Genomic DNA, 22893 nt, shown 5'->3' with positions numbered 1-22893 from the left:
ACTGAGAGATTGTCTCCAAAGCGAGCGCTTTGGGGGGGGGGGGGAGCAATTGAAGTAGACACCCAGCATTGACCTCTTGCCTCCTATACACATGCCACACACAGGCAAGCATACCTGCACACACGTATAGCGCACACACACACCACTCATACACACACATTCACAAGTCTATTTCATGTGGGAAGGAAGTGCATTTTGATATGATTGACAGATATGGGGTAGGGCCTACAAACAAGTACCCAGTCCTACAAAGACCTAAGCTGGCCCAGATCACAACCAGTTCATTTTTCCTATTCCCTATCTGCCTCCCCTCTCCTCAGCCCAGGCTTCAGCCATCATCCCCACCTGCTGCTCATGTTTTCCAGTCTTGTCTCTTCAGTTGACTACTTTATCAAGTAATTGCTAGCCATTAAACTTCCTACAACTTCTTCTGAATTTTATCGCAAATGAGACACTACACCTACCTGAGACCACATAAGTTTGTCTGGTCTTTAAAAGCTCTTAGTGCTTATGGCAGCTGGATTAACTGTCCAGGCTGATTTTAGGAGTAGAGACAATAGAGCAGCCTGGCTTTCACCCACCCTGGACTCTAGCCAAGGAACTCCCTCTACTTAGCCTCAGTGCAGAGATGGCATCTGTCTCTCTGAAGTCATATGACCAAAGGCAACACAGCACTTGGTCAAAGGTTAGGCCACTGGCTCAAAGCAGTACAGAAGCAGGTACATGGGTGGTTCTCACTCGGATGAGGCAAACTCCTGTGAATCCCAGGGCAAGGTAGGTGAGGTCAGGAGATGTTTCTGTTTCCCTCTGTTCTCCAGATAGCAAGTCCAGTTTTGTTTTGTCAAGCTGAAGATAAAATTCTTTCCCCTGGGGAGTTGTAAACTATGTCTACCCTTCCTCCTAAAGTCCCATGACAAACTAGGCACAATTCCATCATTGTTCGTTCTGGAGGACGACTGAGTTTACTGGGTTTCCTCACAGTGGATAGGAGGGGGGTGACTAGAAGTGTGTAGATGTTCCTTCCACAAATAGCCCTGGAGATTACTAGCCAGCCAGTCTAGCTGAATTGGTGAGCTCCAGGTGAAGTGCAAGAGCCTCTGTTTACAACATAAGGCGGGGGTGGGGTGGGGGGTGGGGGCCAGGGGAAATGGTTCTGAGGATAAGGGAGCTTGTGACCAAGCTTGCTAAACTCAGTTTGATTCTCAGGACCAACATGGTGAAAGGTGAGAACTGGCTTCCAAGGTACCCTCTGGCTTCCACCGGCACACTGGCACATGAATGCCCCTCTGCTAAGTAATTAAGTACAATAAAATTAAAAGTAATAATAATTTTAGAAGTGTACATATACATGCACCATACAAAAAATGAAACAAAGATGAATAAAATTTAAAATTCATCAAAATTATTCAAGTAGCTTCCAAAATTGTGCTTGACTCTCTGATTTGAACTAGAATGCAAATATTTGAAGATATTAAAGTGGTATAATAACAAAATGCATCCCCTTTTCTTTGAACCTTTCTTCCCCTGTCCTTTAGGGAACCAATCCGCTGTACAGAGGCTCCACCAGCACTTTTAAGAACGTGACCTACAAACACAGGGAAAAGCACAAGGCAGGCCTTTCTGCAGACGGCTAGACAGACCTGCTTCGGCCAGAGAAAGTCAACCTCCCTGGCACCAAAGGTTCATGCACTGTTTGCTCCGTCTTTCTCTGTTGCTCCCAAAGCAGGTGGACTGAAGATAATAATGAGTCCTTTGGAGACCAGTCATTCTCAGCATGAAGGTGAGACCCTGTTGGCAGGTTCAAAATCCTCAAGAAAAGAGTATCCTAAGTAAAGAGCTGAATCCAGGATTGCTCGAAGAATAGGAACCCTGTTGCATTGTTGCCTCAAAAAAAATTATCAAAATGATTCGTGGGACTTGATTTGCAATGAAAAATGCTCAGAATTAGAATCTCATTGGCTCCCTGAATCCAGCTACCTGAAGTCTTTGCCTCCACGAAGTCACGGAATTCTTACACTTCTATTGTACACCCGCCCTGGCCGCTTTTTCTAAACTTGCAGAAAATTTCCCATTTCCTGAAGGATTTGTTTGTTTGGTTGGTTGGTTTGGTTTTTGGTGTTTTGGGACAGGGTCTCTCTGGCTGTCTTGGAACTTACCGGACTGGCCTTGAACTCACAGAGATCTGCCTGCCTCTGCCTCCTGAGTGCTGGGATTAAAGGCGTGCCATATCATGTTGGCGATTTTTGTTTTTAATATGAGAAATGATATTCTGGTTTCCCATCACCAGAAAGAATACAGTTCTTCCAGTAATATCCCAAGTGAAAGATTGAAAATTAAATGTTAGTAATTGCCTTAGATTTGAACACACTTCAAGGCGTGTACACAAACAAGTGTTTGGTTTCACAGATGAGGAAGAAATATTTTATAAATTATGTCGCTAGTAAAACTGAAGATATGGGTCTTGTAGACTGAATTTCCCTGTTGTCCCCAAGTTGCCCTCCTGTTCTCCCATATTTCTTCATTATTTCACTGTTTCCACGGTCTTCAAAACTCCACACTTGTCATATGAAAGTGTCCATTTAAAAATAACTTTAAGTTGTTAGCTTGTCAAAAAGAGTTTCAGGAATAGAAAAAGGAATCTAGGGTAATAGAATAAAAGGTCACATGGCTTTACATTCAGGGTGTCCCTCATGGAGTCTGGGCTTCCCACAGGATGTTGCTACCCCATCTGTACCACCCAGCATTCACAACCCAGCTTCATGGAGTGGATATGTCACCCACTTGCTCTGAAAGGTAAAACCACGTACAAAATCTACACTGGCAATCAGTGATCTAGCAGCGGATTGGAGAGAAAGTCTCTGGAGAATTTCTCATGGTTACTGCTGCATTACACAGCACTTTGCTCTCACCGGATCCCCACAGAGAAGCTGAGAGGCTAGGCAGAAGAGCTGGGCATGGATGGACTCTCCATCTTCTAACTCCAAGCCTTGGCTCTCTCTCTCTCTTGCATGAGACTTTTGTCAGTAAAATGATAGAAGGATTGTGTTAGTTATGGCATAACTATCTCAGTTTGAAAGTGTACTGACGGGGAACAAATAGCACAGGGGTCCCTGGGATGTGGCTGAATTTTCATGCAGTGTGTATTGCCTTGACTGGGTAGTCACCATTCACTGGGTGAACGCCTTCGTATTAGTGGGGGTGTCACGGTTGTCCACTGAATCGTCATCTTAGTCTCAGGGTTCCTTCACTCCTCCCAGATACGTCTGTGAACGCTTTGATTGTCTAGAGTCTGTCCTTTCTGTTTTCTAAATAACTCAGGTGAATCAGGGAGGACACAGCTAAACTTAAAAGAAAAATCCTAATATCTCCTTGGATCCCTGAATGGTCCAAGACAACGGAGTCTGGAGCACCCTGCAGATGCTCTCCCAATAGCCTGGCAATACTGCCACCACTACACAGGGCTGTCTGTGCTATTTTTGTGTTATTGCTGAAACGAGATTTTAGAAAATAGAAGTTTCTTTCATATGTGTATTAGGAAGAATTTGTTCTTTCTCTAAATACTGTTTTGACCCAAGGCAGGACCTTGAAAAGGCCAAAACATTAACAGTAGTGCTTCTGTTCACTGAAGAGTTATGTTACATGAAGATGAAATGGTTGTTTTTTTAAGTGGTTGTATTGTATTTTGCATTGGCATAAATAAACATAATTTAAAGGATGAACCTTGGTTGGATGATAATGCCTTTTATTTACTTGATACAAAACCCTCTTCTTATATTTCTGGATCTTTCTGTGACTTACTCTGACATACTTTGGTGATTTCAGTCAAGGGCCAAGCAGAAGAACAGAACATTACCCCACATTTGGTAAAATCAAGTTTGTTTGTTTTTTTTTTTTTTTGGTTTTTCGAGACAGGGTTTCTCTGTGTAGCTTTGCGCCTTTCCTGGGACTCACTTGGTAGCCCAGGCTGGCCTTGAATTCACAGAGATCCGCCTGGCTCTGCCTCCTGAGTGCTGGGATTAAAGGCGTGCGCCACCACCGCCCGGCAAAATCAAGTTCTTAAGGATTGGTGTTATGGGCTCAAATATTTCCCCTGAATACTATCCCAAAAGAATCAATCTTAACCCCTGGAATCTTAGTGTGGCTACACAATTGTAGATAGGATCTTTAAAGAGGCAACTAAGTTTAAGTGGGGGTGGAGTGTGGAGCCCTAATCCAACATGATTGATATCCTTTAGAAGAGGGGACAGGACAAAGATGAGCACAAAAGGCAGACTATGACACATGGAGAAGACTGTCATCCATAAACCAAGGACAAGAGCCTTGGTGTTTTCTTAGGGTCCTTTGTATATATACGTAGAAATTATATGTGTGGGTCAAATAGCAGTTCCACCTTCATGTTTCTGAGGAATACCCGTATTGATTTCTATTTTGCTCGACAAACTTACATTCCCACCAACATTTCTTCCCTTTCTCCCAAATTCATGCTAGAATTTTCTGTTATTTTTTCTTTATGATAGCCATTGATGACTATGGTAAGAAAAAATCTTGGTGTAGTCTTAATTTGCATTTCTCTGGTAGCTAAAGATATTGAACATTTTTTATATATTTTTTGATCATTTATAGATTTTTTTAGAACTATCTGTTCACCTCATTAGCCCATTTATTGGTTTAGTTGACTAGGGTGGTGGTGGTGTGTGTGTGTGTGTGTGTGTGTGTGTGTGTGTGTGTGTGTGTGTGTGTGTATGTGTGTGTGTGTGTGTGATGTATGTGTATATGTTTGTGCATGTGAAGGCCAGAAGTCTGCATTCGGTATCCTCTTCGGTCAGTCTTCATCTGAGTTTTTGAGACAGAACCTCTCACTGAACCTGGAGCCTGCCAGTTTGGCTGGATGGACTGGCCAGCCAGCTCCTGAGATCCTTCCGCCACGGGCTGTTCTGACTCCCCACCCAGCACTGAGGTTACAGACGCACCATCATGTCTGACTTTTATATAGGTGCTGGGGATCTGAACTCGGATCCTGACACTTGCACACTGTACAACTGAGCCATCTTCCCAGCCCCTTGTTCGGGGACTTTTAATTTTATTTTTGGGTTCTTATATACTCTGAATATTAATTTTGTGTCAGATGTACAGCTCACCAAGATTTTCTCCCATTCTGTAGGATGTCTCATTACTTGACAAATTATTTCCTTTTCTGTGAAGAAGTCTTTTTTAAATTTCTTGCGGCCACATTTGTCAATTCTTGGTGCTATTTCTTGAGTTATTGGAATCCCCTTCAGAAATTCCACGCCGTGACTAGATCTTCACGTGTTTGGCTGTGCTTTCTGCTAACGCTGTCAGACTTTCTGCCCAGATTGACATCTTGGATACATTTTGGGTTGATTTTGGGGCAGAAAGAGAGGTAAGATTGCAGCTGCTTTCTTGTACACGTGGATATCACGTTTTCCCATGGCCGTTTGTGGAAGAGGCTGTCTTTCCTCCAACATGTGGTTTTTTGGCATCTTGATCAAAAGTCAGGTGGTTGTACCTCTAAGGGGTTAATTCCGTGCCCTCTATTCGACTTCAGAGAGCTTCTGTCTGCTTTATGCCAGCTCCCTGTTGCTTGGTGACTGTGACTCTGTAGTGTAACTTACACTCCAAAAGGGTTCTTTTCACTCAGGATTGCTTTGGCTGTCCGGGGCTCCTGAGCTTCCGCAGGGATTCCGAGACTGTTTTTACTGTTTTGAGGACTATCAATAGAAGTGGGATGGGCTTACACTTAGTAAGATCCCCTTTTCCCTACATTTACTCTGCCGGTTCGTAAGTGTGGAAAGTCCGTGTTCTAGGTTTTCTTCAATTTCCTTCTTCCATGTTAATATTTTCATGGTTAGAAGTCTTTCAGTTTCTTGCTTACGTTTATCACTAGGTTTTTGAAGCCATTATAAATGAAATTGTTTTCCTGATTTCCCTCTCAGAATATTCATTATTGGTAAATAGACATACCAAATTTATGACAACATGAGCATAGAGAATTAAGCAGAAGACAAAATGCTCATAAAATGGGTCAGTTCAATCTCTCTCACACACAAAATGGGTCAGCTCAATCTCTCTCTCTCTCATTCCTTACAAAAGTATATACAAAAGTCAAGTCAGGAGTAGTCATTTCTGAGACATGCTGTGTCTTTTTAAAGATTTTTTGAGATTATAATATAATCACACCATTTTTTCTTTGCGAGATTATAATATAATCACATCATTTCTTCTTTCCCTTTTCTCCTTCCAAAGTCCCCCATGTGTCCCACTTTGTTCTCTTTCAAATTCATGGCCTCACTTTTCTTTAATATATATACCTAAATACAACCTGCTCAGTCTATATAAGGTTACTTGCATGCATATGTTTCCAGGGCTGACCATTTGGAATGGGATACTAAATTGATATGCTCTTCCCTGAGGAAAACTATTTTTCCCACTCCAGAATTCCCTAGCTGCCCGTTGTTCTTTGTCTGGAACTATAGGTTTGAGGTCTCATGAACTTTCCCCCATCTATGTTAACATGTCTATTCGTGTCATCCTTGTTCAGGAATTGTCAGGAAGTCATGTTGAGACTTTATAGGTGTAGCTTCTAACATTTCTAGGAGACAATTCTCACAGCAAACTCTCTGGTCCTCTGGATTTTACAATCTTTCTGTCTCCTCTTCTGCAATGATCCCTGAGCCTCAGGTGCAGTAGTAGATGCATCAGTTAGGACTGGGTTCCACAACTCTGCATTTTGATTGGTTGTGGTTTTCTATAATGGTCTCCATCTGTTGAAAAGAGAAGTTTCCTTGATGAGGGGTGAAGATTATGCTCATCTTTGCATATAATGATAAAATTTTAGAACATAGTTAGGGATTGTACTGATTTAGTAATTAGTAGAGACTCCTCCAAGATCCATGACTTCACCAGCTCTGGGTACTTGGTTAGGTTTCCATTAGCAGGCATGACGTCCTTCTTGTTGAGAGGGTTTTAAGTCCAAGTAGAGAGTCGTTGGCTACCACCAATGTGTGTGTGTGCCTCTGCTGCACCCTAGTTCGTAGGTGTCATCTCTGGGTAGAACTGATAGCTTCTTCCCTCTTTTTGAAACTGGCTTGGTGCTTTTCTGGTACCATGAATGCTAGTCTTCAAGGAGCACGCTTTTAGGTCAGTTCTAACTCAAAAGCCTCTGGGACCTGTGTCTGAAGTACATGGTGTCTTCATCAATATGAGTGTATCTTCTACCTCTGAGGGGCTGTTTCTTGAATACAAAAATACTAAATCCCCAAATTCCAGAAATCCAATGCCTGCTGTTATTTTAGATAGCATTTAGAAAGTCATTTATCTTCTTAATTTTTCATCTGTAAGATGGTGACAATCTTTGTGTTTTATAGTACCTTTAACTACCCCTGGCACACAGTAAATTAATTCAATAAATATTTATTTTATGTATAGTATATGTCCAATATTCTCCCTGTGGCTATGGATATATTGTGAGCACTGGACAAAACAATCTCAGTGTGGGAGATGGTAATATACAAATAAGTATGCAGTGTTGGGAGAGTAGACAAATTTCTGCTTATCTCACATCTATGTGGCCCTACCTGCCTCCCAGGTCTATGCTGGAGTAATCTGAGCACTAACTGCCACAGTCCTTTTGGTAGTAAAACCCAGCTGCAGTAGTTCCTATAGCATGTTCAGGGTGGCTTTGCCAGTTGCTGTACTAATGGATCACATCACACAACAGGACAACGCAGGAGAGTTGGCACCCGAAGGAAGCATGCAGATACCCAAGAAGTAGAGATGGGAAGGTATGGGAGACCAGCTCCTACCTGTCCAAGGGTTCTTGTGGGGAGGACAGAGGAATGAGGAAGTATTAGGTAGAAAGCTAGATGAGAGAGACAGAGACACAAGACATTTTCGGGAGGGCCCTGTCCTTTATTCTAATGGGCCTTTTATACACTGCCAAGGGGAGAGGCAAAGACCTTCCCCTTTCAAGATCAAAGCACAACATACAGCCAAGTATAAACCCTTCAAAATATCTGGTAACCACCCCCCTGGCCAAATCATCCTATTATGCAGCCCTGTTGAGTAAAGCAAGCTCAGACTTTCCGACCTTGAGGAAGGCCTTACTAGGGAAACTCGGTGGACCCCCACAGGAAGGAATCAGAAGACACATTAAAGCTGAGCTACCAGCAGCAGTTTCTGGGAATGAGGTCACCAGCACCCTACAGCAGCATGGTGTGTTCGCCATCTCTTACCCCCATCCACACTCCTCTTTTTCCCTGGGTTAGCACCTCTAACTGGAGAATTAGCACAGACCTGTGTTTGCTTTGGGCACTTGTTTTATGGAGAGTCTGAACTAAGATAGCCTAGCAACACTGGGAGCTGTGCAGAACATAAGAACACAAAACCATATCATGAAATGTGAGGAGGCACAGCTCAAACATTTGAGCAGGGACCTGTGTAAGAAGGCAGTGAGCAAGTGCAAGGACCCCAGGAGTCAACACTGTCACACTTAAGAAAGAAGGAGGTGAACTGGTAGAGGAAGGGGAGCAACTATATACTAAAAATGGAACCAAACTATTTGACTGGGCTGTTAAAACAAAAACTAGACATGGAGCTTTGTTTCTAAGCTTTGCAATTCTTCCCAGTGCTGTTGCTCAGTGATCTCACTCACAGGAACACAGTTCAAATCAGTTGCCAGACAGGTTCCCCAAAACAACCCATTGTTTTTATTTAAGCATGGTACTTACCACATAAGGTGGCCTGATCCCTATTCACCATTGCACTTAGTAATCAACTGCCAAAGGTTATACTACAGCTGCAAAAAAGGCTACATATCCAGATTTCTCTCTTTTACTTCTAGAGAAGAAATTATTGTGGTTTATTTGGGTTTTGTCATTGTTTTAATGCTGGTGGAGGGTAAGGGTCAAGGCAACGTTCAGATGTTCTTCTGTTGTAAAGGCAATAAGGAAATCAAACTTCCAAAAGAAGAATGCAATCCTCCAGCACTATGAGCTGTCAATCACTAAGCCAAGGCAGAGAGGGGAAAGAAACAACTTTTTGGAGAAGTGTGGGAAATTTAGGGAAAGGAAAGAAAAATCCTACGCAGGGGTGATACTGAGAACGAAACACAGAAGGTGGTTGGTTACTTATTTTTAATATACTCATCCTTTTGAGACGGCTATCCCCTGATTACCCCAGCCAGCAGGTCTAGCTCTATGGAGCAGGAAGGCCAGCTCCATGGGGATTTCAGTCTACATGATGACTTTTACTTTCTCTTCAACACCAGAAAAAAGTGTGACCTGAAATACTCTTCTAAAATCCTGCTCATAAGTAACATGTCTGACCCAAATAACCTCCCCAATTAACTGAAAGTCCCCTGATTTCCTAATTTTTCTTCATCTCTCAATTGCCTATTCCTTCTAAATCTTCTTACAGGCTCATGGTACTACAGAAGCATTCCCACTAACAACATTGTTTAACTACTAGAGAAGGTCAACCTTTGAAGCATTCACTTAAATGCTGATACAGGTTGGCGTTATATCTCAATTGTAAAATACTCACCTAGCATGGGCAAAGCCCCAGGTTCACTCCCCAATAAACCTCCTCCTCCCTAAAATGTCAATGATTCATAATTATTCCCTACCATTCTTATAAATCTCAATAGGAAAATACACCTGGAGAGAAGAAATGGGAAATGAACAAAATGTGGTAAGTAGAAATAATTTTGTTAGAATTCATTACTCTACAACAGAGTAGAAATAATTTTGTTAGAATTCATTACTCTACAACAGACTCAAACCAACACAACTCAACAGCAAGAAAATGTGTTTGAGGCTTCACTGTGGCCATGGCTCCCTGAACAAGGCAGTTGGGCTGAGGAGTTCTGACACTAAGTGAGAGACTCTGTAAGAGGCCACTACTAGAATGGTGTTGGTCATTGAGTAGTTCCATACATTGGACCAACACATTGATTCCTTTGTGTTTCAGACTACAGGGGCTGGATGCTGCCCTCTGTGCTGGTAATCTGCCGTGCAAAATCTCTCTTCATGGAGAAAAGGATGGGGAACTGGATCTTCTGTTCTTTCCCACTCAGTTGCACAGCCAGCAAGGAAGACACTGTAACTCAGAAGTCTTCTATCCCACGAGCTTTCCCATAGCTATGTCCTTGGGTAACCTGGCAATCAAAGACACAGATTCAGACACTTCACTTTCTTTTGGTGTCATCAATAACTACAAGATTTAACCAATCCCACAGAGGATCTTGTTACATTTGAAATGCGGTCTGACCTTTGTAGTTTTCAAGAAGGAGTTCTGTGAAGGAATCTACTGATCAGATAAGTGTTTACTGGGTTAAGGCTAAAATGTATTGACGTTTGTGGTTTGCATATCAGTTGACTGTATTCCAGATCAATAGCTGCAGGTACTACCATAAAACCTCACTCTTGGTCAATAACTGACAAGTTGAAAAATCACGTCCATTTCTTTCATCCGGTTGGTTTTACTCTATCAAATATAAGGAAATGTGTATACAGAAATACACATGTATTTGTAAACGATAGAGTTTTTCTGTCCCGACTGCCCGGTCCCAAATAAACACACAAAAGTTTGTATTAATTACCAAATGTTCAGTCAATAGCTCAGGCTTATTACTAACTAGCTCTTACTTTTAAATTAACCCATTTCCATTAATCTGTGTATTGCCACGTGGCCCGTGCCTTTACCCGTCCTCTGGCATCTTGCTTCTTGGGCAGTTCAAGTCTCTCCTGACTCCACCCTTCTTCATCCCAGTCCTCAGTTTGATTGTTCCACATAACTTTATCCTGCCTTGCTATATGTCAAACAGCTTTGTTATTAACCAATGAGAGTAACACATACTCACAGTATACAGAGGGATCATCCCACAGCATGTATTTCTTTTTTAATTCAATAGACATATCTTATTAGCATTAAATAGCTTGTGTTGCTAATAAAAATAGAGAATTCCTACTCTTCTAAGTGCAACAATTATTATATGCTAGCTCACTGAGAGCTTGCAATGACTCTACAGAGTGTATTAGCTCTTAGTTTATATATGAGGAAAGTGAGGTGTCTAGAAAGGTTTGATGAAGTGTCCAAGATTAAAAAAAAAAAGTCTGTCACTAGTTAAACTGGTAAAGACAGATTTTAATCAGCCGTACACTGCTCTGACAGAGAAGAAGCCAGGCTAAACTTGACCCAACTTCACTCTGTTTTGCAACAACTGAGCATATTAAGGGGAGAAGTGGGCATGGGGCAGTACTTGGGGTCTTGGTAGTTAGGGAGGTAGAAAAGAACAAAGGGAAGAGTTGATCTATGTGAAACATGGGGTTTGTTGGCACACACTGATGAGAGTCTCCCACCTGCTCTGAGGCTGAGGCAGGGGCCCTGTCTCTGTGTTTTATCTGAACAAATAATAGATTATTTTGGCTGTCTTGAGAAATCCATAGCAGGCACTCTAAAGGGAGCCAGGGATATGTCCAAAGGATATGGTTTTTCCGCTATTAAAAAAACTGCCTTAGCATATCGGTTATGTCTTTATAGGCTGACATTGAGGCCTAGTTGAGAACCTCAGTGGAGCCTGGCTAGACTGTAAGAGTTTGCATTGGACGTAAGTATTTGATATCTAGAATAAACACTTTTCAGCACTGTGCCATACTGTAATATATATATATATATATATATATATATATATATATTCTAGGTCAAGATATAGTATTGATTTATTGATAATCTGCCATCATTAGTATTGTGAAAACATGATGAATCATATCTTCTTTAATCTCTGAGAGGATTATTTTTTTTCTCTGCTCCTGGGAAGCAGAAGCTTAGAAAGTGAGAGGGATTTTCCCAGAGTTATTGAGTTTATAAACGACAAAGTTGGGGCCAGGACCTGATTAGGCCTGGCTGCAGAGTCCTTTTCAGCTCCATGTTATTCTGATATCCCTGAAGTCGGGACACACACACACACTCACACACACACACACACACACACACACACACACACACACATACACACTCATATACACATACACACTCACACTCCTTGCTTTGTCCCTTCCTGGCATGAGGAAGGTGTTACCTTAAGCTGCTCTGTGGGGCTTATCTCAGGTAACTCTTCCAGGTGCAGCAATGGATTCACAGAACTCCATGTAGACCTAACCATAAGATTATAATGAAACCCAACTATGAAAATCAAGGCCTTTTCAGGGAGTCGTTCTCTAACCAACAGTGTTAAGGAAATGGGTGGGGGAGTATCCTGCCCAGCTCTCATTCTAGAACCCTGCCCTCCACTCTTCAAGACAAGGACAGGACGTCCACTATGCACATACCTATCAAGCTTTGTTTCGAGACCGTAAGTCCTAGAGGGAACCTTAGATTGTTTTGGAGGTAGGGGTTTTATATGGTATATGGGTTACTCTTCTGTTGCTGGGATAAAACACTGTGACCAAAGCAACTTCTAGGAGGACTTTATTTGGTCTTTATAGTTCCAGAAAGGTAAGAGTTCATCATGACAAGGAGGCGTGTCAGCAGGAGCTGGAAGCAAATGGCTTGAAACACAAGCATGAAGCGGAGAGAGTGAACTCCGTGCAGCTGGAGGCTTTTACTCTGAAAGCCCACCCCCAGTAACAATCTTCCTGTGGCAAAGCCACATCTCCTGTACCTCCCCCAAACAACACCACTAACAGGGGACCAAGTCTTCAGATACCAGAGCCTAAGGGAACACTGCTCCGTCAACCACCACACATGACAGGAATCTCTTCTCCGCAGCAAAGACTGTTGTACATCCACATAGCATTTTCTGTAAATGCTGCTGTGTCCTGTTCTAATAGGTAGACTTGGTTGTCTGCGGAGACAGTTCCTGCCTACACCTTTGTCCCTGAATTTCTACATTGCTACCCTGAAGGCTTCCCTGCTCTGCTTCAGGAGCTGGAGGACCTGACCTGCTTGACATGAGAAATTGAAGGGAAAAGTTAGCAAAGTACACAATGTCCCCAAGCCAGCATGCTCGCTCCTCTTTGCTGGCTGATGGGTTAGAAGAGGCAGACAGGGGTGGGGTAGGGGTATTGATAGTAAATATAACCAGAAAAAAATGATAAGAATTGCATACTCAGATCTTCAATACAAGTTGTTCTGAAGCCCTTGTTTTTAATTTGTCTTGTTTTGTCTCCCCAAAGCTACTGGAGACAGAAACAGAAATGGCTCTTTCTGAGATTTTTAATACCAGTTACTAATGTCATTTAAAAGATCCTCTTGCTTTCCTTTCGCTGATAGATCCACAGCCATGAGAATGCTCAGGCTTCAGGAGAAGGCTTGCCTCTGGCGTTCTCTGCTACAGTGAGAAGAAGGTCTGGTTGGACCACAGTGACGCCAGTGAATTCACCAAGACAATTCACCTCAACAGATCCAGATGCTGATCAAAGATCAGTTGACCGTCCATAGGCCTGTGACTGTCCATTCCACAGCTCGATGGCAGACAAACACCTTGTGTCCATGGAAGTGAAGGCATATGGGCACAAGGAGGTGGAGAGTATGGCCAATCCTCCAGTGCCTGCTAAGGTGACTCAGATCTTGTGTATCAGGAGATCTGGTGACTCTAAGAGATCAACCACCACGTGTATCACATACATCCTGTACCCATAGGTGAAATGAAATGTATTTAAAAAAAACAAAAAACAAAAAAACAAGCAGATTCTAATAAACGCACCCACACACTGAGACAGACAGGGATTGCAAGAAGCTCTTGGTTAACCAGGCCGAGCCTTGGAGGGCTAAGACTTAGGAAGCAAACAAACCTGTGAGGAATCCTCCAAGCCAAGAGAGAGGAGATTATCAAGACACTGCCCAAAGAGGAAGAGACAAGAAATAAAGCTCCCTTCTCGTGTCTGTACAAAGTGACCTCAATGACAGATCATGTGAATTTGCCATTAAAATAAAATAAGACTTTGATGGGAAGAGAGAGATCTCAGTGGTCTGGGAAGATGGCTCAGTGGGGAAAACACTCACCACACAAGCATGAGAATCTAAGTTCCAAGGCTAGATGGGGTGCAGGCTCTCTGTAACCCCAGCACTCTAGAAAGTAGAGCCAGGGGCTCCCCAGAGCAAGCAGGCTAGACAGAAACACCAAGCCAAGTTCAGTGAGAGATTCCACTTCAGTATATAAGGTGCAGAGCAACCAAAAAGACACCTGATGTCAGCCTCAGGCCTCCACATGTGCCTATACATGTCAAAACACATGCACACACACCACACACATGTATACATAGAATGAAATAAAAGATCTTTTTAGTCCATATTGTATAAAAATGCATGAATTCAGGTATAATCACCTGTATGGAATATCTTACAAGGTTTTTTTGAAGCATTTTAATACTATCAATAAACTTAATATTTATTTTATCATCTCTATGATTAGCAAATATTTTCTTATTAAAATGTTTTCGTGTCTCTTGTTTATTCATTTTCTTCTGTAACAAATGACTAGCATCTACTATCTTCTCACAGATTACTCTTGGCTTTATAGACATTACAGTGACATAATGAAAGTTTAAATTAAGTAGGCGGTTAAATGTATTTTTTGCTTACTCTCAGCATATTAAATATCCATTTCATCAATTCAAGAAGTGTGACATATTTTAGAACCTTTTTTATGAAGAAGATAGAATTTGAGAGAACAGATATAAACAGCAAAAAATTGGAAACACTGAGCATAATAAAAGATATGAACTTGTTATCAAGACAAAAAAGAAAATATACAATGTTTTTCTCTGACGCTTTCTTGGTCTTGGTCACATTGTGTTCAGTCACAGCTTGATACAATCAAATCTAATATTCATTTAAGAGATAACCAACCCATACTTTAATAAAAGTCTATGATTCATTCAAAATCTGCAATGGTCTCAGTTGCTGAGTGACACAGAAAAGCACACATATAATTTTTATGCTGTAGTCGTAAGGCAATGTTCTCATCATACAGAGGATCGTTTAATATCCTAGGCCTAAAAGGAACTGGCAACTGGCTGTGAATATCGAATTGAATCTTCATGTCACATACTGAGAGGGTCACAAGGGAAAAATAGCAACCCAGTGGATACCTGGCTCTATGTTCTGTCTCCAGCAGCTCCTAGAGTTGCTGTGAGGATTATATGGCATATTAAAGCCTTTGGCATAATAGACTCAAAGTATTAGCTGCATTCATTACCTAATAGTGAAGGCTGTCTTCACAATTCAGGTTGAATGTTGAAAACACCTTACTCATACCCACTGGCTACTGATGCTTAGAAAGGTTTAGGACTTCAAGAGCAGACATATTGGATATGAAGACAGGCAAAGGAAGAACAACTTACAGCAACGTTTCTCAAATTAGCATTTGTAGACCCTTAGAGGCCATTGCTCAGTGCTAAGAGTAATTGCTCAGTCCTTTCCCTGGCTAGTCTTCTGAGAGGGACGGCCCACAAAACAAATCACAATCAAAGGCTCTTCCGAGAAAGGGGATGGTTCTGAGAAAATTGTGGGGGGGGCGGAGTAAAGGCATGTAGGTCATGAGGACCTACAGGCAAAACTAATAATACCCATGGAAATCACTCCGCCACCGCTACTTATGAAAATAAAGAACAAGTGACAGAGTTCAGATTTGTTTTTTCAAGAAATTCAAGCACAGGAGTCAGGACAGTTCAGATTTGGGTTTCGCCCTTCTAGAAAGTAATCTCTTTTACTAACAAACAGGGACTCACCTGAATGGAATGCACAAGTCAAAACATAGAACGATTTAGCAAAAAGAGATGCATAGGCTTTCAGCAGCTCACACAGGTGAGTCATACAGTCCCTTCAGGGAATTCAGGTAAAGGCCAAGAACCAGAGGAATCCTATAAGGTGGAGCACTTCCATCACACCAGCAGAGTGGGATGCCTTAGAAAATACAGCTGTGCCTGGGAGCCAGCCCACAGAATGGAGACACACCAACCTTAGATTTGGAAATAAAATTTCTCAGAAAGTGAAAAGCCAACCGAAACACAGGTAGAAATGATGTAAGAGGCCATCTTTGAACACATGACTTAAGAGATTTGGAAACCCACAAGCAGAAGTGAGGCAACTAAGCTGGGGCTCTGATACAACAGTCAAAGAAAGACTGATTGATGCTCTTTGAGGCTGTCTAGCCTGAGAAGAGGGAATCCATGGCAAACCAGTGGTCTTCCCGGGGCCTAGGAAAGGGGAAGAAGATGAAGGCAACTTGAACTAAAATTTATTACAGGGATGAAGAATTTGTTAGTTATATAAAAATTATTGAAGAAATTTTTGCCATATTAGCAAAAAAGCATCTATGAACAGCTCATAGATGCAAAAGCTGAATTTGACAAAACGCAACATCCATTCCCCATAAAATCTCTCAGCTAACCAGAAATAGGATGAGGCGTGGGCACAAGGGATCTCCTTAAGCCGACAGAGATCTACCAGAAGCCTGCAGTTAAGTTATTGGTACAAGGCCAGGTGTAATAATTCATTAATAGGACAATGAATATCCATGTTTAACAACTCCCACTCAATGTAGCTTCTGTACTAAAGATTCTAGCCAATGTGATCAGGCAAAGGATTCCATGAAATCTATGAAAATGCTATGAGGAAAAAAGGAATCAACTTAGCAAGATTGCAAGATATAAGATTAATATATTTAAATCAATTGTGTTTCTATGTACTGGAGACAAATAATTGAAAACTGAACATTTGAAAACAAGGCTATTCACAAGAGCATCAGTAAAGAAATCTAGAGATGGACCTGACAGAAGATGTAAAGGAGCTGGGCGTTCAAGTGCTAACCAAGCCCCGGGATGCCTTTACATCCCAACTCTCAGGAGGCTGAAGAAGGCGGCAGGTCACAGCCTTGGCTACCTGGTGAAAGCCTTCCTCAAATAAACACGACAGACAAAACCAAAACCAAAAAAATATAAAATGTCTGTAAAACAGTGCTGAGGAAAATTAAAGAAACTGAAATAAGTGGATAGATATTCCTTACTCATTGGATCAGAAAATAATATTGTTAAGATAATATTTTATCTCGGAGTGATCTATAACTCAATGCAACCTTAATTAAAATCCCAGCAAGTTTTGGGTAGAAAATAACAAACTGATTCTAAAATGTAACCAAGAACACAAACAACCTAGAGTAGCCAAATGCTTTAAAGGGGAGGAAAGTTGGGGGGTTAGCATGACCTGATTTCACAAAAAAAAAGGAAAGAAAAGAAAAGGAAGGAAGGAAAGAAAGAAAAAAGAAAGGAAGAAAGAAAGAGAGAGATAGAGAAAGAAAGAAAGAAAGAAAGAAAGAAAGAAAGAAAGAAAGAAAGAAAGAAAGAAAGAAAGAAAGAAAGAAAGAAAGAAAGAAAGAAAGGAAGAAAGAAAGAAAGAAAAAAATGGGTGGGGAGGGACCATACAGAAATAGACACATATAGACAGCTCATTTTTAATATGGTTTTTTATTAACTCTTTGATAACTCCATACATACACATAATATAATTTGTAGTTTGGCCATATTCACTCCTCACGTCTCTTTCTAGACCCACTGTCACACACAACTTCATGTCCATCTTATTTAGCCCACTGAGTCCAGCTTGTATTTTCCATACATGCTCGAGTATGCAGCCACCCACTGTGTGTGGTTGACCTGCCAGACACAGCCCTTAAAGAAGACTCTCCCTCTCTAGCAGTAGCTCCTGACCCGGGAATCCGAGCTCAAGACTTCTCACTTTTAATCAAAGTCCAAAGGTAGTTAAGTGGAGGAAGGATGTTCTGGTCAGTACCTGTGTCAGAATCCCTGGACAGTTGTATGAAATGAAACTTCACAACATATACAAATCCCAACTCCAAATGCACCACAAACCTAACAGTAAATCCAAAGGCATGGAGCAGTTTGAAGAAAGAAACCATGGGTGAAAATCTGTGCATCCTGGGGCCAAAGACTCCTTAGATTTAAAAGTATGAACTATAAAAGAAGGAATGCACAAACCATACTTTACCAAAAAACAAAACAGCAACAACAAAAACCTTTGCACTTTCCAAAAGATAATATAAAGAGAAAAGAATATAAGCTACAGACTGTGGGAAATATTTTTAAATCATATATCAAGTAAGGAACTTATATCCAATAAATCCTCTCAGAACTCAGCAAGACAACTGGATGAGGAAAAGGGGGCATTTTGAACAGATAGTCTACCAAAGAAGCTATGTAGATGGGAAATGAGCATATGAAGTGATTGTCAAAAATCATATTTCAATAAAGAAATGCACATGTAGACCTCAGGGAATTATCATTATGTTCCTAGCAGAATGGTTAAAATTGAGAACACTAGCCACACCAAGTGCTGGCACATGTATTAATTTCTTAGGCCCCCTCACACAACACAACATAGTAAAAGGCTTAAACAATATCATTGAATTGTCTTACAGTTCTGAAAGGCAGAAATGTAAGGGTGGGGGTTGTCATGGTGAGGGTCTCCTGAGAGCTATGGGGGAGCCTGTTCTAAGCATCTCCAAGCTTCTTTCTGGGGTTTGTGGGTGGTCGTCGGTTTCTCTTGGCTTATAGCTACATCACTCTTAACTGTGCCTTCATGTAAATTTGGTGGTCCCCTTTCTGCACGTCTGTCTCTGTGTCCAATTTCCTGTGTGTGTGGTGTGTATGTGTGTGTGGTATGTGTGTGTATATGGTATGTGTGTGTGGTATGTGTGTGTGGTATGTGGATGGAGTGTGTGTGAGTGTGTGTGTGTGTGTGTGTGGTATGTGTGTGTGGTATGTTTGTCTGGTGTGTAGTGTGTGGATGGTGTGTGTGTGTGTGTGTGTGTGTGTGTGTGGAGGGTGTGGTGTGTGTGTGTATGGTGTGGTGTGTGTGTGTGTGTGTGTGTGTGTGTGTGGTACGTGTGTGTGGTATGTTTGTGTGGTGTGTAGTGTGTGGATGGTGTGTGTGTGTGTGTGTGTGTGTGTGTGTGTGTGTGTGTGTGGTGGATGGTGTGTGTGATATGTGTGTATGGTGTGGTGTATGTGTGTGTGTGATGTGTGTGTGGTGTATGGATGGTGTATGTGTGTGTGTGTGTATGGTGTGTGGTGTGTGTGTGTGTGTGTGTGTGTGTGTGTGTGTGTGTGTGTGTTAGATGTTATCTATCTATCTATCTCAAACACTTTTCATCTTGGTTTTTGAGTTGGGTCTCTCACTGAACCTGGAGCCCCAGGGCTCTTGGGTACAACAGACATGCGTGCATGGAGTCTGGCTTTATGTGGGTGTTGGGACTGAACTCACATTCTTATGTTTCCATAGCAGGCATTTTGCAGACTGCACCCCCTCAGCAGCCCCCCACTTTGACATTTTTCTAGGCTACCTACCAATCATGCTGGATTATGGATCTTGAGTGACTTTTCCATAACTTGATAATACATCATATTTCCAAAGCTGCATTAACAACTTCTCAGGGCTAGAACTTGAACGTTTTTTGGAGGGACTCAGTTCAACCCACAGAAAGGACAGAAAGAGGGACTGGAATCCTCAGCACTATGAGCAGGAATGTAAAATGGCACTGCGCTGGGAGATGATTCAGCAGTTTCGTAAAATGTTATATGTCAAGCTATATGACCCCATCCTGCCACTCACATGGATTTGCTAACCCCAAACCGTTCTCCCCAGGAGGACTTATACGAGAATGTTCTCAACAGTTGTGTCTGTAATCACCCCAAACTAGGCAGCAATCCAAACGGCCTTCAGCAGAGGAGCACATAAACAATATGTATCATACTCATGCTCAGCAATAAAAAATATTAACTGATTAACTTATTGTGCACACCCTCTGTGCCCATACTCTCAGACAGAGGTTCTCAACCTTCCTAATGCTGCAACCCTTTAATACAGTTCCTCATGTTGTGGTGACCCCCAACCATTAAATTATTTTTGTTGCTACTTCATAACTAATTTTGCTACTGTTATGAATCATAAAGTAAATATCTGTTTTCTGATGGTCTTAGGAGACCCCATGAAAGGGATGTTCAAAGGGGTCACAATTTATACATTGAGAACTGGATGCTCTTATGGATTGAACCTAGAATCTTGCAAATTCTAGGCATTTGTTCTCACTGATCCTTTTTAAATGTTTCCTTTTGAGACAGGCCTAACTAGGCTTTCCACACTGACCTTGAACTCTGTGATCCCCCATCTCAAGGTCCCACATAGGTAGGGTCATAGGCCTATACCACCCAGCTAAGAACAAATCACTGATGTAACAGCATGGCCGATCTCAAAATACACTGAGTGGAGTATACGGGACAAAAAGGGTTTGCTCTATATAAATGTATTCACATAACATTCCAGAAATGAAACTAATCTATACTGGCAAAATTGCTTGATAATTGGCTGAAGGCCACTGTGGTGGGGAGGGATGTGGGAGAAAAAGCTTACTAGATAACACAGGGAGCTTTCAGAGAGGATAAGCATGTTACTGTCTTGATGGTGGTAATGATTTCACGGGTATGAATGCATGCCACAAATTTGCGAACAAGAATTTGTAGTTTAATAATGAAAATGTATGGCTTAAATGTATAGTTATTATTTCATCATGAATAATGCTACAACAAAGGGCTCATGTTATTTTAAATTTCACTAAAAACGTGTTCTTTTTTAAACTTAGTAGGTCATCTTTTTTCAAGAACTGAGATTGCTGCCTCTATATTAGCAAATTGTTTCTCTCGTGTCAAATGTAAATAATGTCATAATGTAGAATGGCTGTATTCTATTGACTGGTAATGAAGGGAAAAATTAAGTCATATTCATGGGTCCCTGGTCCCTCAGCCATCCACACCTCTTCTTACAAAATCCACACATTTCACAACACTGTGATTCCTGTTGAGAAAGAGAGGAAGAAGTTTAATTAACATTATTTAAAAAAAAAGTACCTTTCAGAGGAGCCCTCAGAGACCTAGCAACATAAAGCAGGTTTGCAGAATTCCCAGTTCTCTGCTCACCTAGCTTTGACCATCTCTGAAAGCTGCACTAACTTCATATTTAACCGGGACACATGAAGACCTTTTGTGTACAAGTTTCTAAAATGATCTCCTGTGTAATCCACTCTGAACCTTAGCATCCTGAATTGTTTAGAATAAAACTTCACCGAGTCTCCAACCTTCAGAGTAAGCAAGATGGGACAAGTCCAGACACACTACAGCCTCTTTAACCCTTGTACTAGAAGACGCATCTCCCTCCAGTGAAATGACTGTACTTCGGGGCGACGGGCTTGTGCCTAACATTTGCTCAGATTTTTTTCTTATCTTACAGTAACACTGCAAGGCAGCTGTTTGTATGTAAAAGAGGGGAACTCAGCCTGGTTATGTGATTTGACCCAAGCTGTACAAATAACATAATTTTGGGAAGATGGTGTGACATCCCTTCCCTGACCACTACCCTCTGTCTTATCTCCTCTTTCCCCCCTTCCTGGCTCCTTCCAGGTACAAACACAACTACAGACTCCACTTCCATTTGGGAGTTACTTCGTACCATCCAAAGACACCAGCCGCTACGTTTTATTATTTCTGTTTAAAAGGAGCGTCGGTGATTACAGAAGCGATCTTGTATGCTTTCTTCAATATTAAACAGGAGAAAATGTCAAAATTACTATAAATCCACGGCTAGATGTTAAACAAATTCATTCCCTGACCTTCTCTTTATGGAGACTATGGGGAAAGCGGGACCCACTGTTGGGGATCTCCGCTGGAGCTGCCCTCTCCAGACCCCGCCCTCAGAAAGGACACCAAGGGTCAGTCCCTCCCCCGGGGTGACTCAAGACCACCTCTACAGGATATTTAAGATCTGGTCACCAGACCTGCCTTGTGATTCCTCTCCTACCTTCCCGAGAGTCACCGGGAGTTGCTTTGCTCTGTTCATTAAACCTGGACTTACTAATTTGGCTTGATTGGCTTATTGCAGGCGGTGGATGCCCAATGACCACACACAATGCTCCAAGATGATCTGGAAGCATTGCTCCTTACAGTGGGATTCTTGGAGCCAGGCAGCAGCCTCCTCCTCAGTGGCCACATATCTACTAGGGCTTTCTATGCATTGTCCTGCCCTAAGTATAACACCCTGAACTCTGGGAAGTGTCTTTCTGGTCCCATTTCTTTTCCATGTCCTAAGCATGAGCTCCTAGTCTATTGGGAACTCTATTGGGAACCCAACATGGTTCACCCTAGCCTGCCAATTAGCATCCATCGCCTTCAGAGCTTAGAAAAGGATACTGATGTCTGATGCTTGCTGCTCTTAGACACTCCCTGAATCAGAATCCCTGGGGTTGAGGGGCTGAGTGCTGGCAAGGCCTAGGAGCTCTGCACACCTCTGGTCACAGGAAGAACTAAGCTCTACTGCACCTGTGTGAGTGGCAGGTGGGCACTGTCTGAGAGTGCTCACCTTTCTCATTCACAGTTACAGCCCCCTTCCCTTCCTTCGTGTGTCTGCAGCCAGACTGTGGACAGGAAGCAGGGGGAGACGTGATAAGCATACAAGACACCCTGCGCATAACCAGTCAAGACAGAGGCTCCCCTGAAACTTCGGACTGAGAGGAACTTCTTTTCTGGCTAAGCACCACATCGTGGGAATGCTGTTAATTGAATTAAATTGATATAAATTGTTGTTTGGACTATGGTAAAAAGCTCGTTTATTAATTCGCTGTTAAAACTGGCCCTCTGCCCAATGAATTTTCACCTCTGAGTACTTCAGCAACTGTGGGCATTATGAAAGTACCACAGGACTGATAAATCATTACACAAAGTAATATTTTGAACACACTCTCCAGTGTTTAATAAATACTGGGAGTAAGCTGTTAAATATTTTTATTAAATAGGTTAGAAAAATCTGTGT

General features: G+C 41.9%; 1 protein-coding gene across 1 annotated transcript in view; it reads left to right on the top strand.

Moving 5' to 3' along the window:
• The window catches only part of Itgb6 (integrin subunit beta 6), an 81107-nt gene extending 77377 nt beyond the window's left edge, over window positions 1–3730 (top strand). The window contains 1 exon segment of the mRNA XM_052725585.1: window positions 1536–3730. Within this exon segment, the coding sequence (XP_052581545.1) occupies window positions 1536–1634 (99 nt within the window). The 3' untranslated portion in view covers window positions 1635–3730.
• Window positions 3731–22893: the final 19163 nt, after the last annotated feature.

This window comes from Peromyscus californicus, unplaced genomic scaffold (assembly GCF_007827085.1).
Source record: "Peromyscus californicus insignis strain IS unplaced genomic scaffold, ASM782708v3 Scaffold_7__1_contigs__length_154581171, whole genome shotgun sequence".
Taxonomy (NCBI): domain Eukaryota; kingdom Metazoa; phylum Chordata; class Mammalia; order Rodentia; family Cricetidae; genus Peromyscus; species Peromyscus californicus.
The sequence above is the reverse complement of the archived record's forward strand: the minus strand, read 5'-3'. Positions and strand labels throughout refer to the sequence as shown.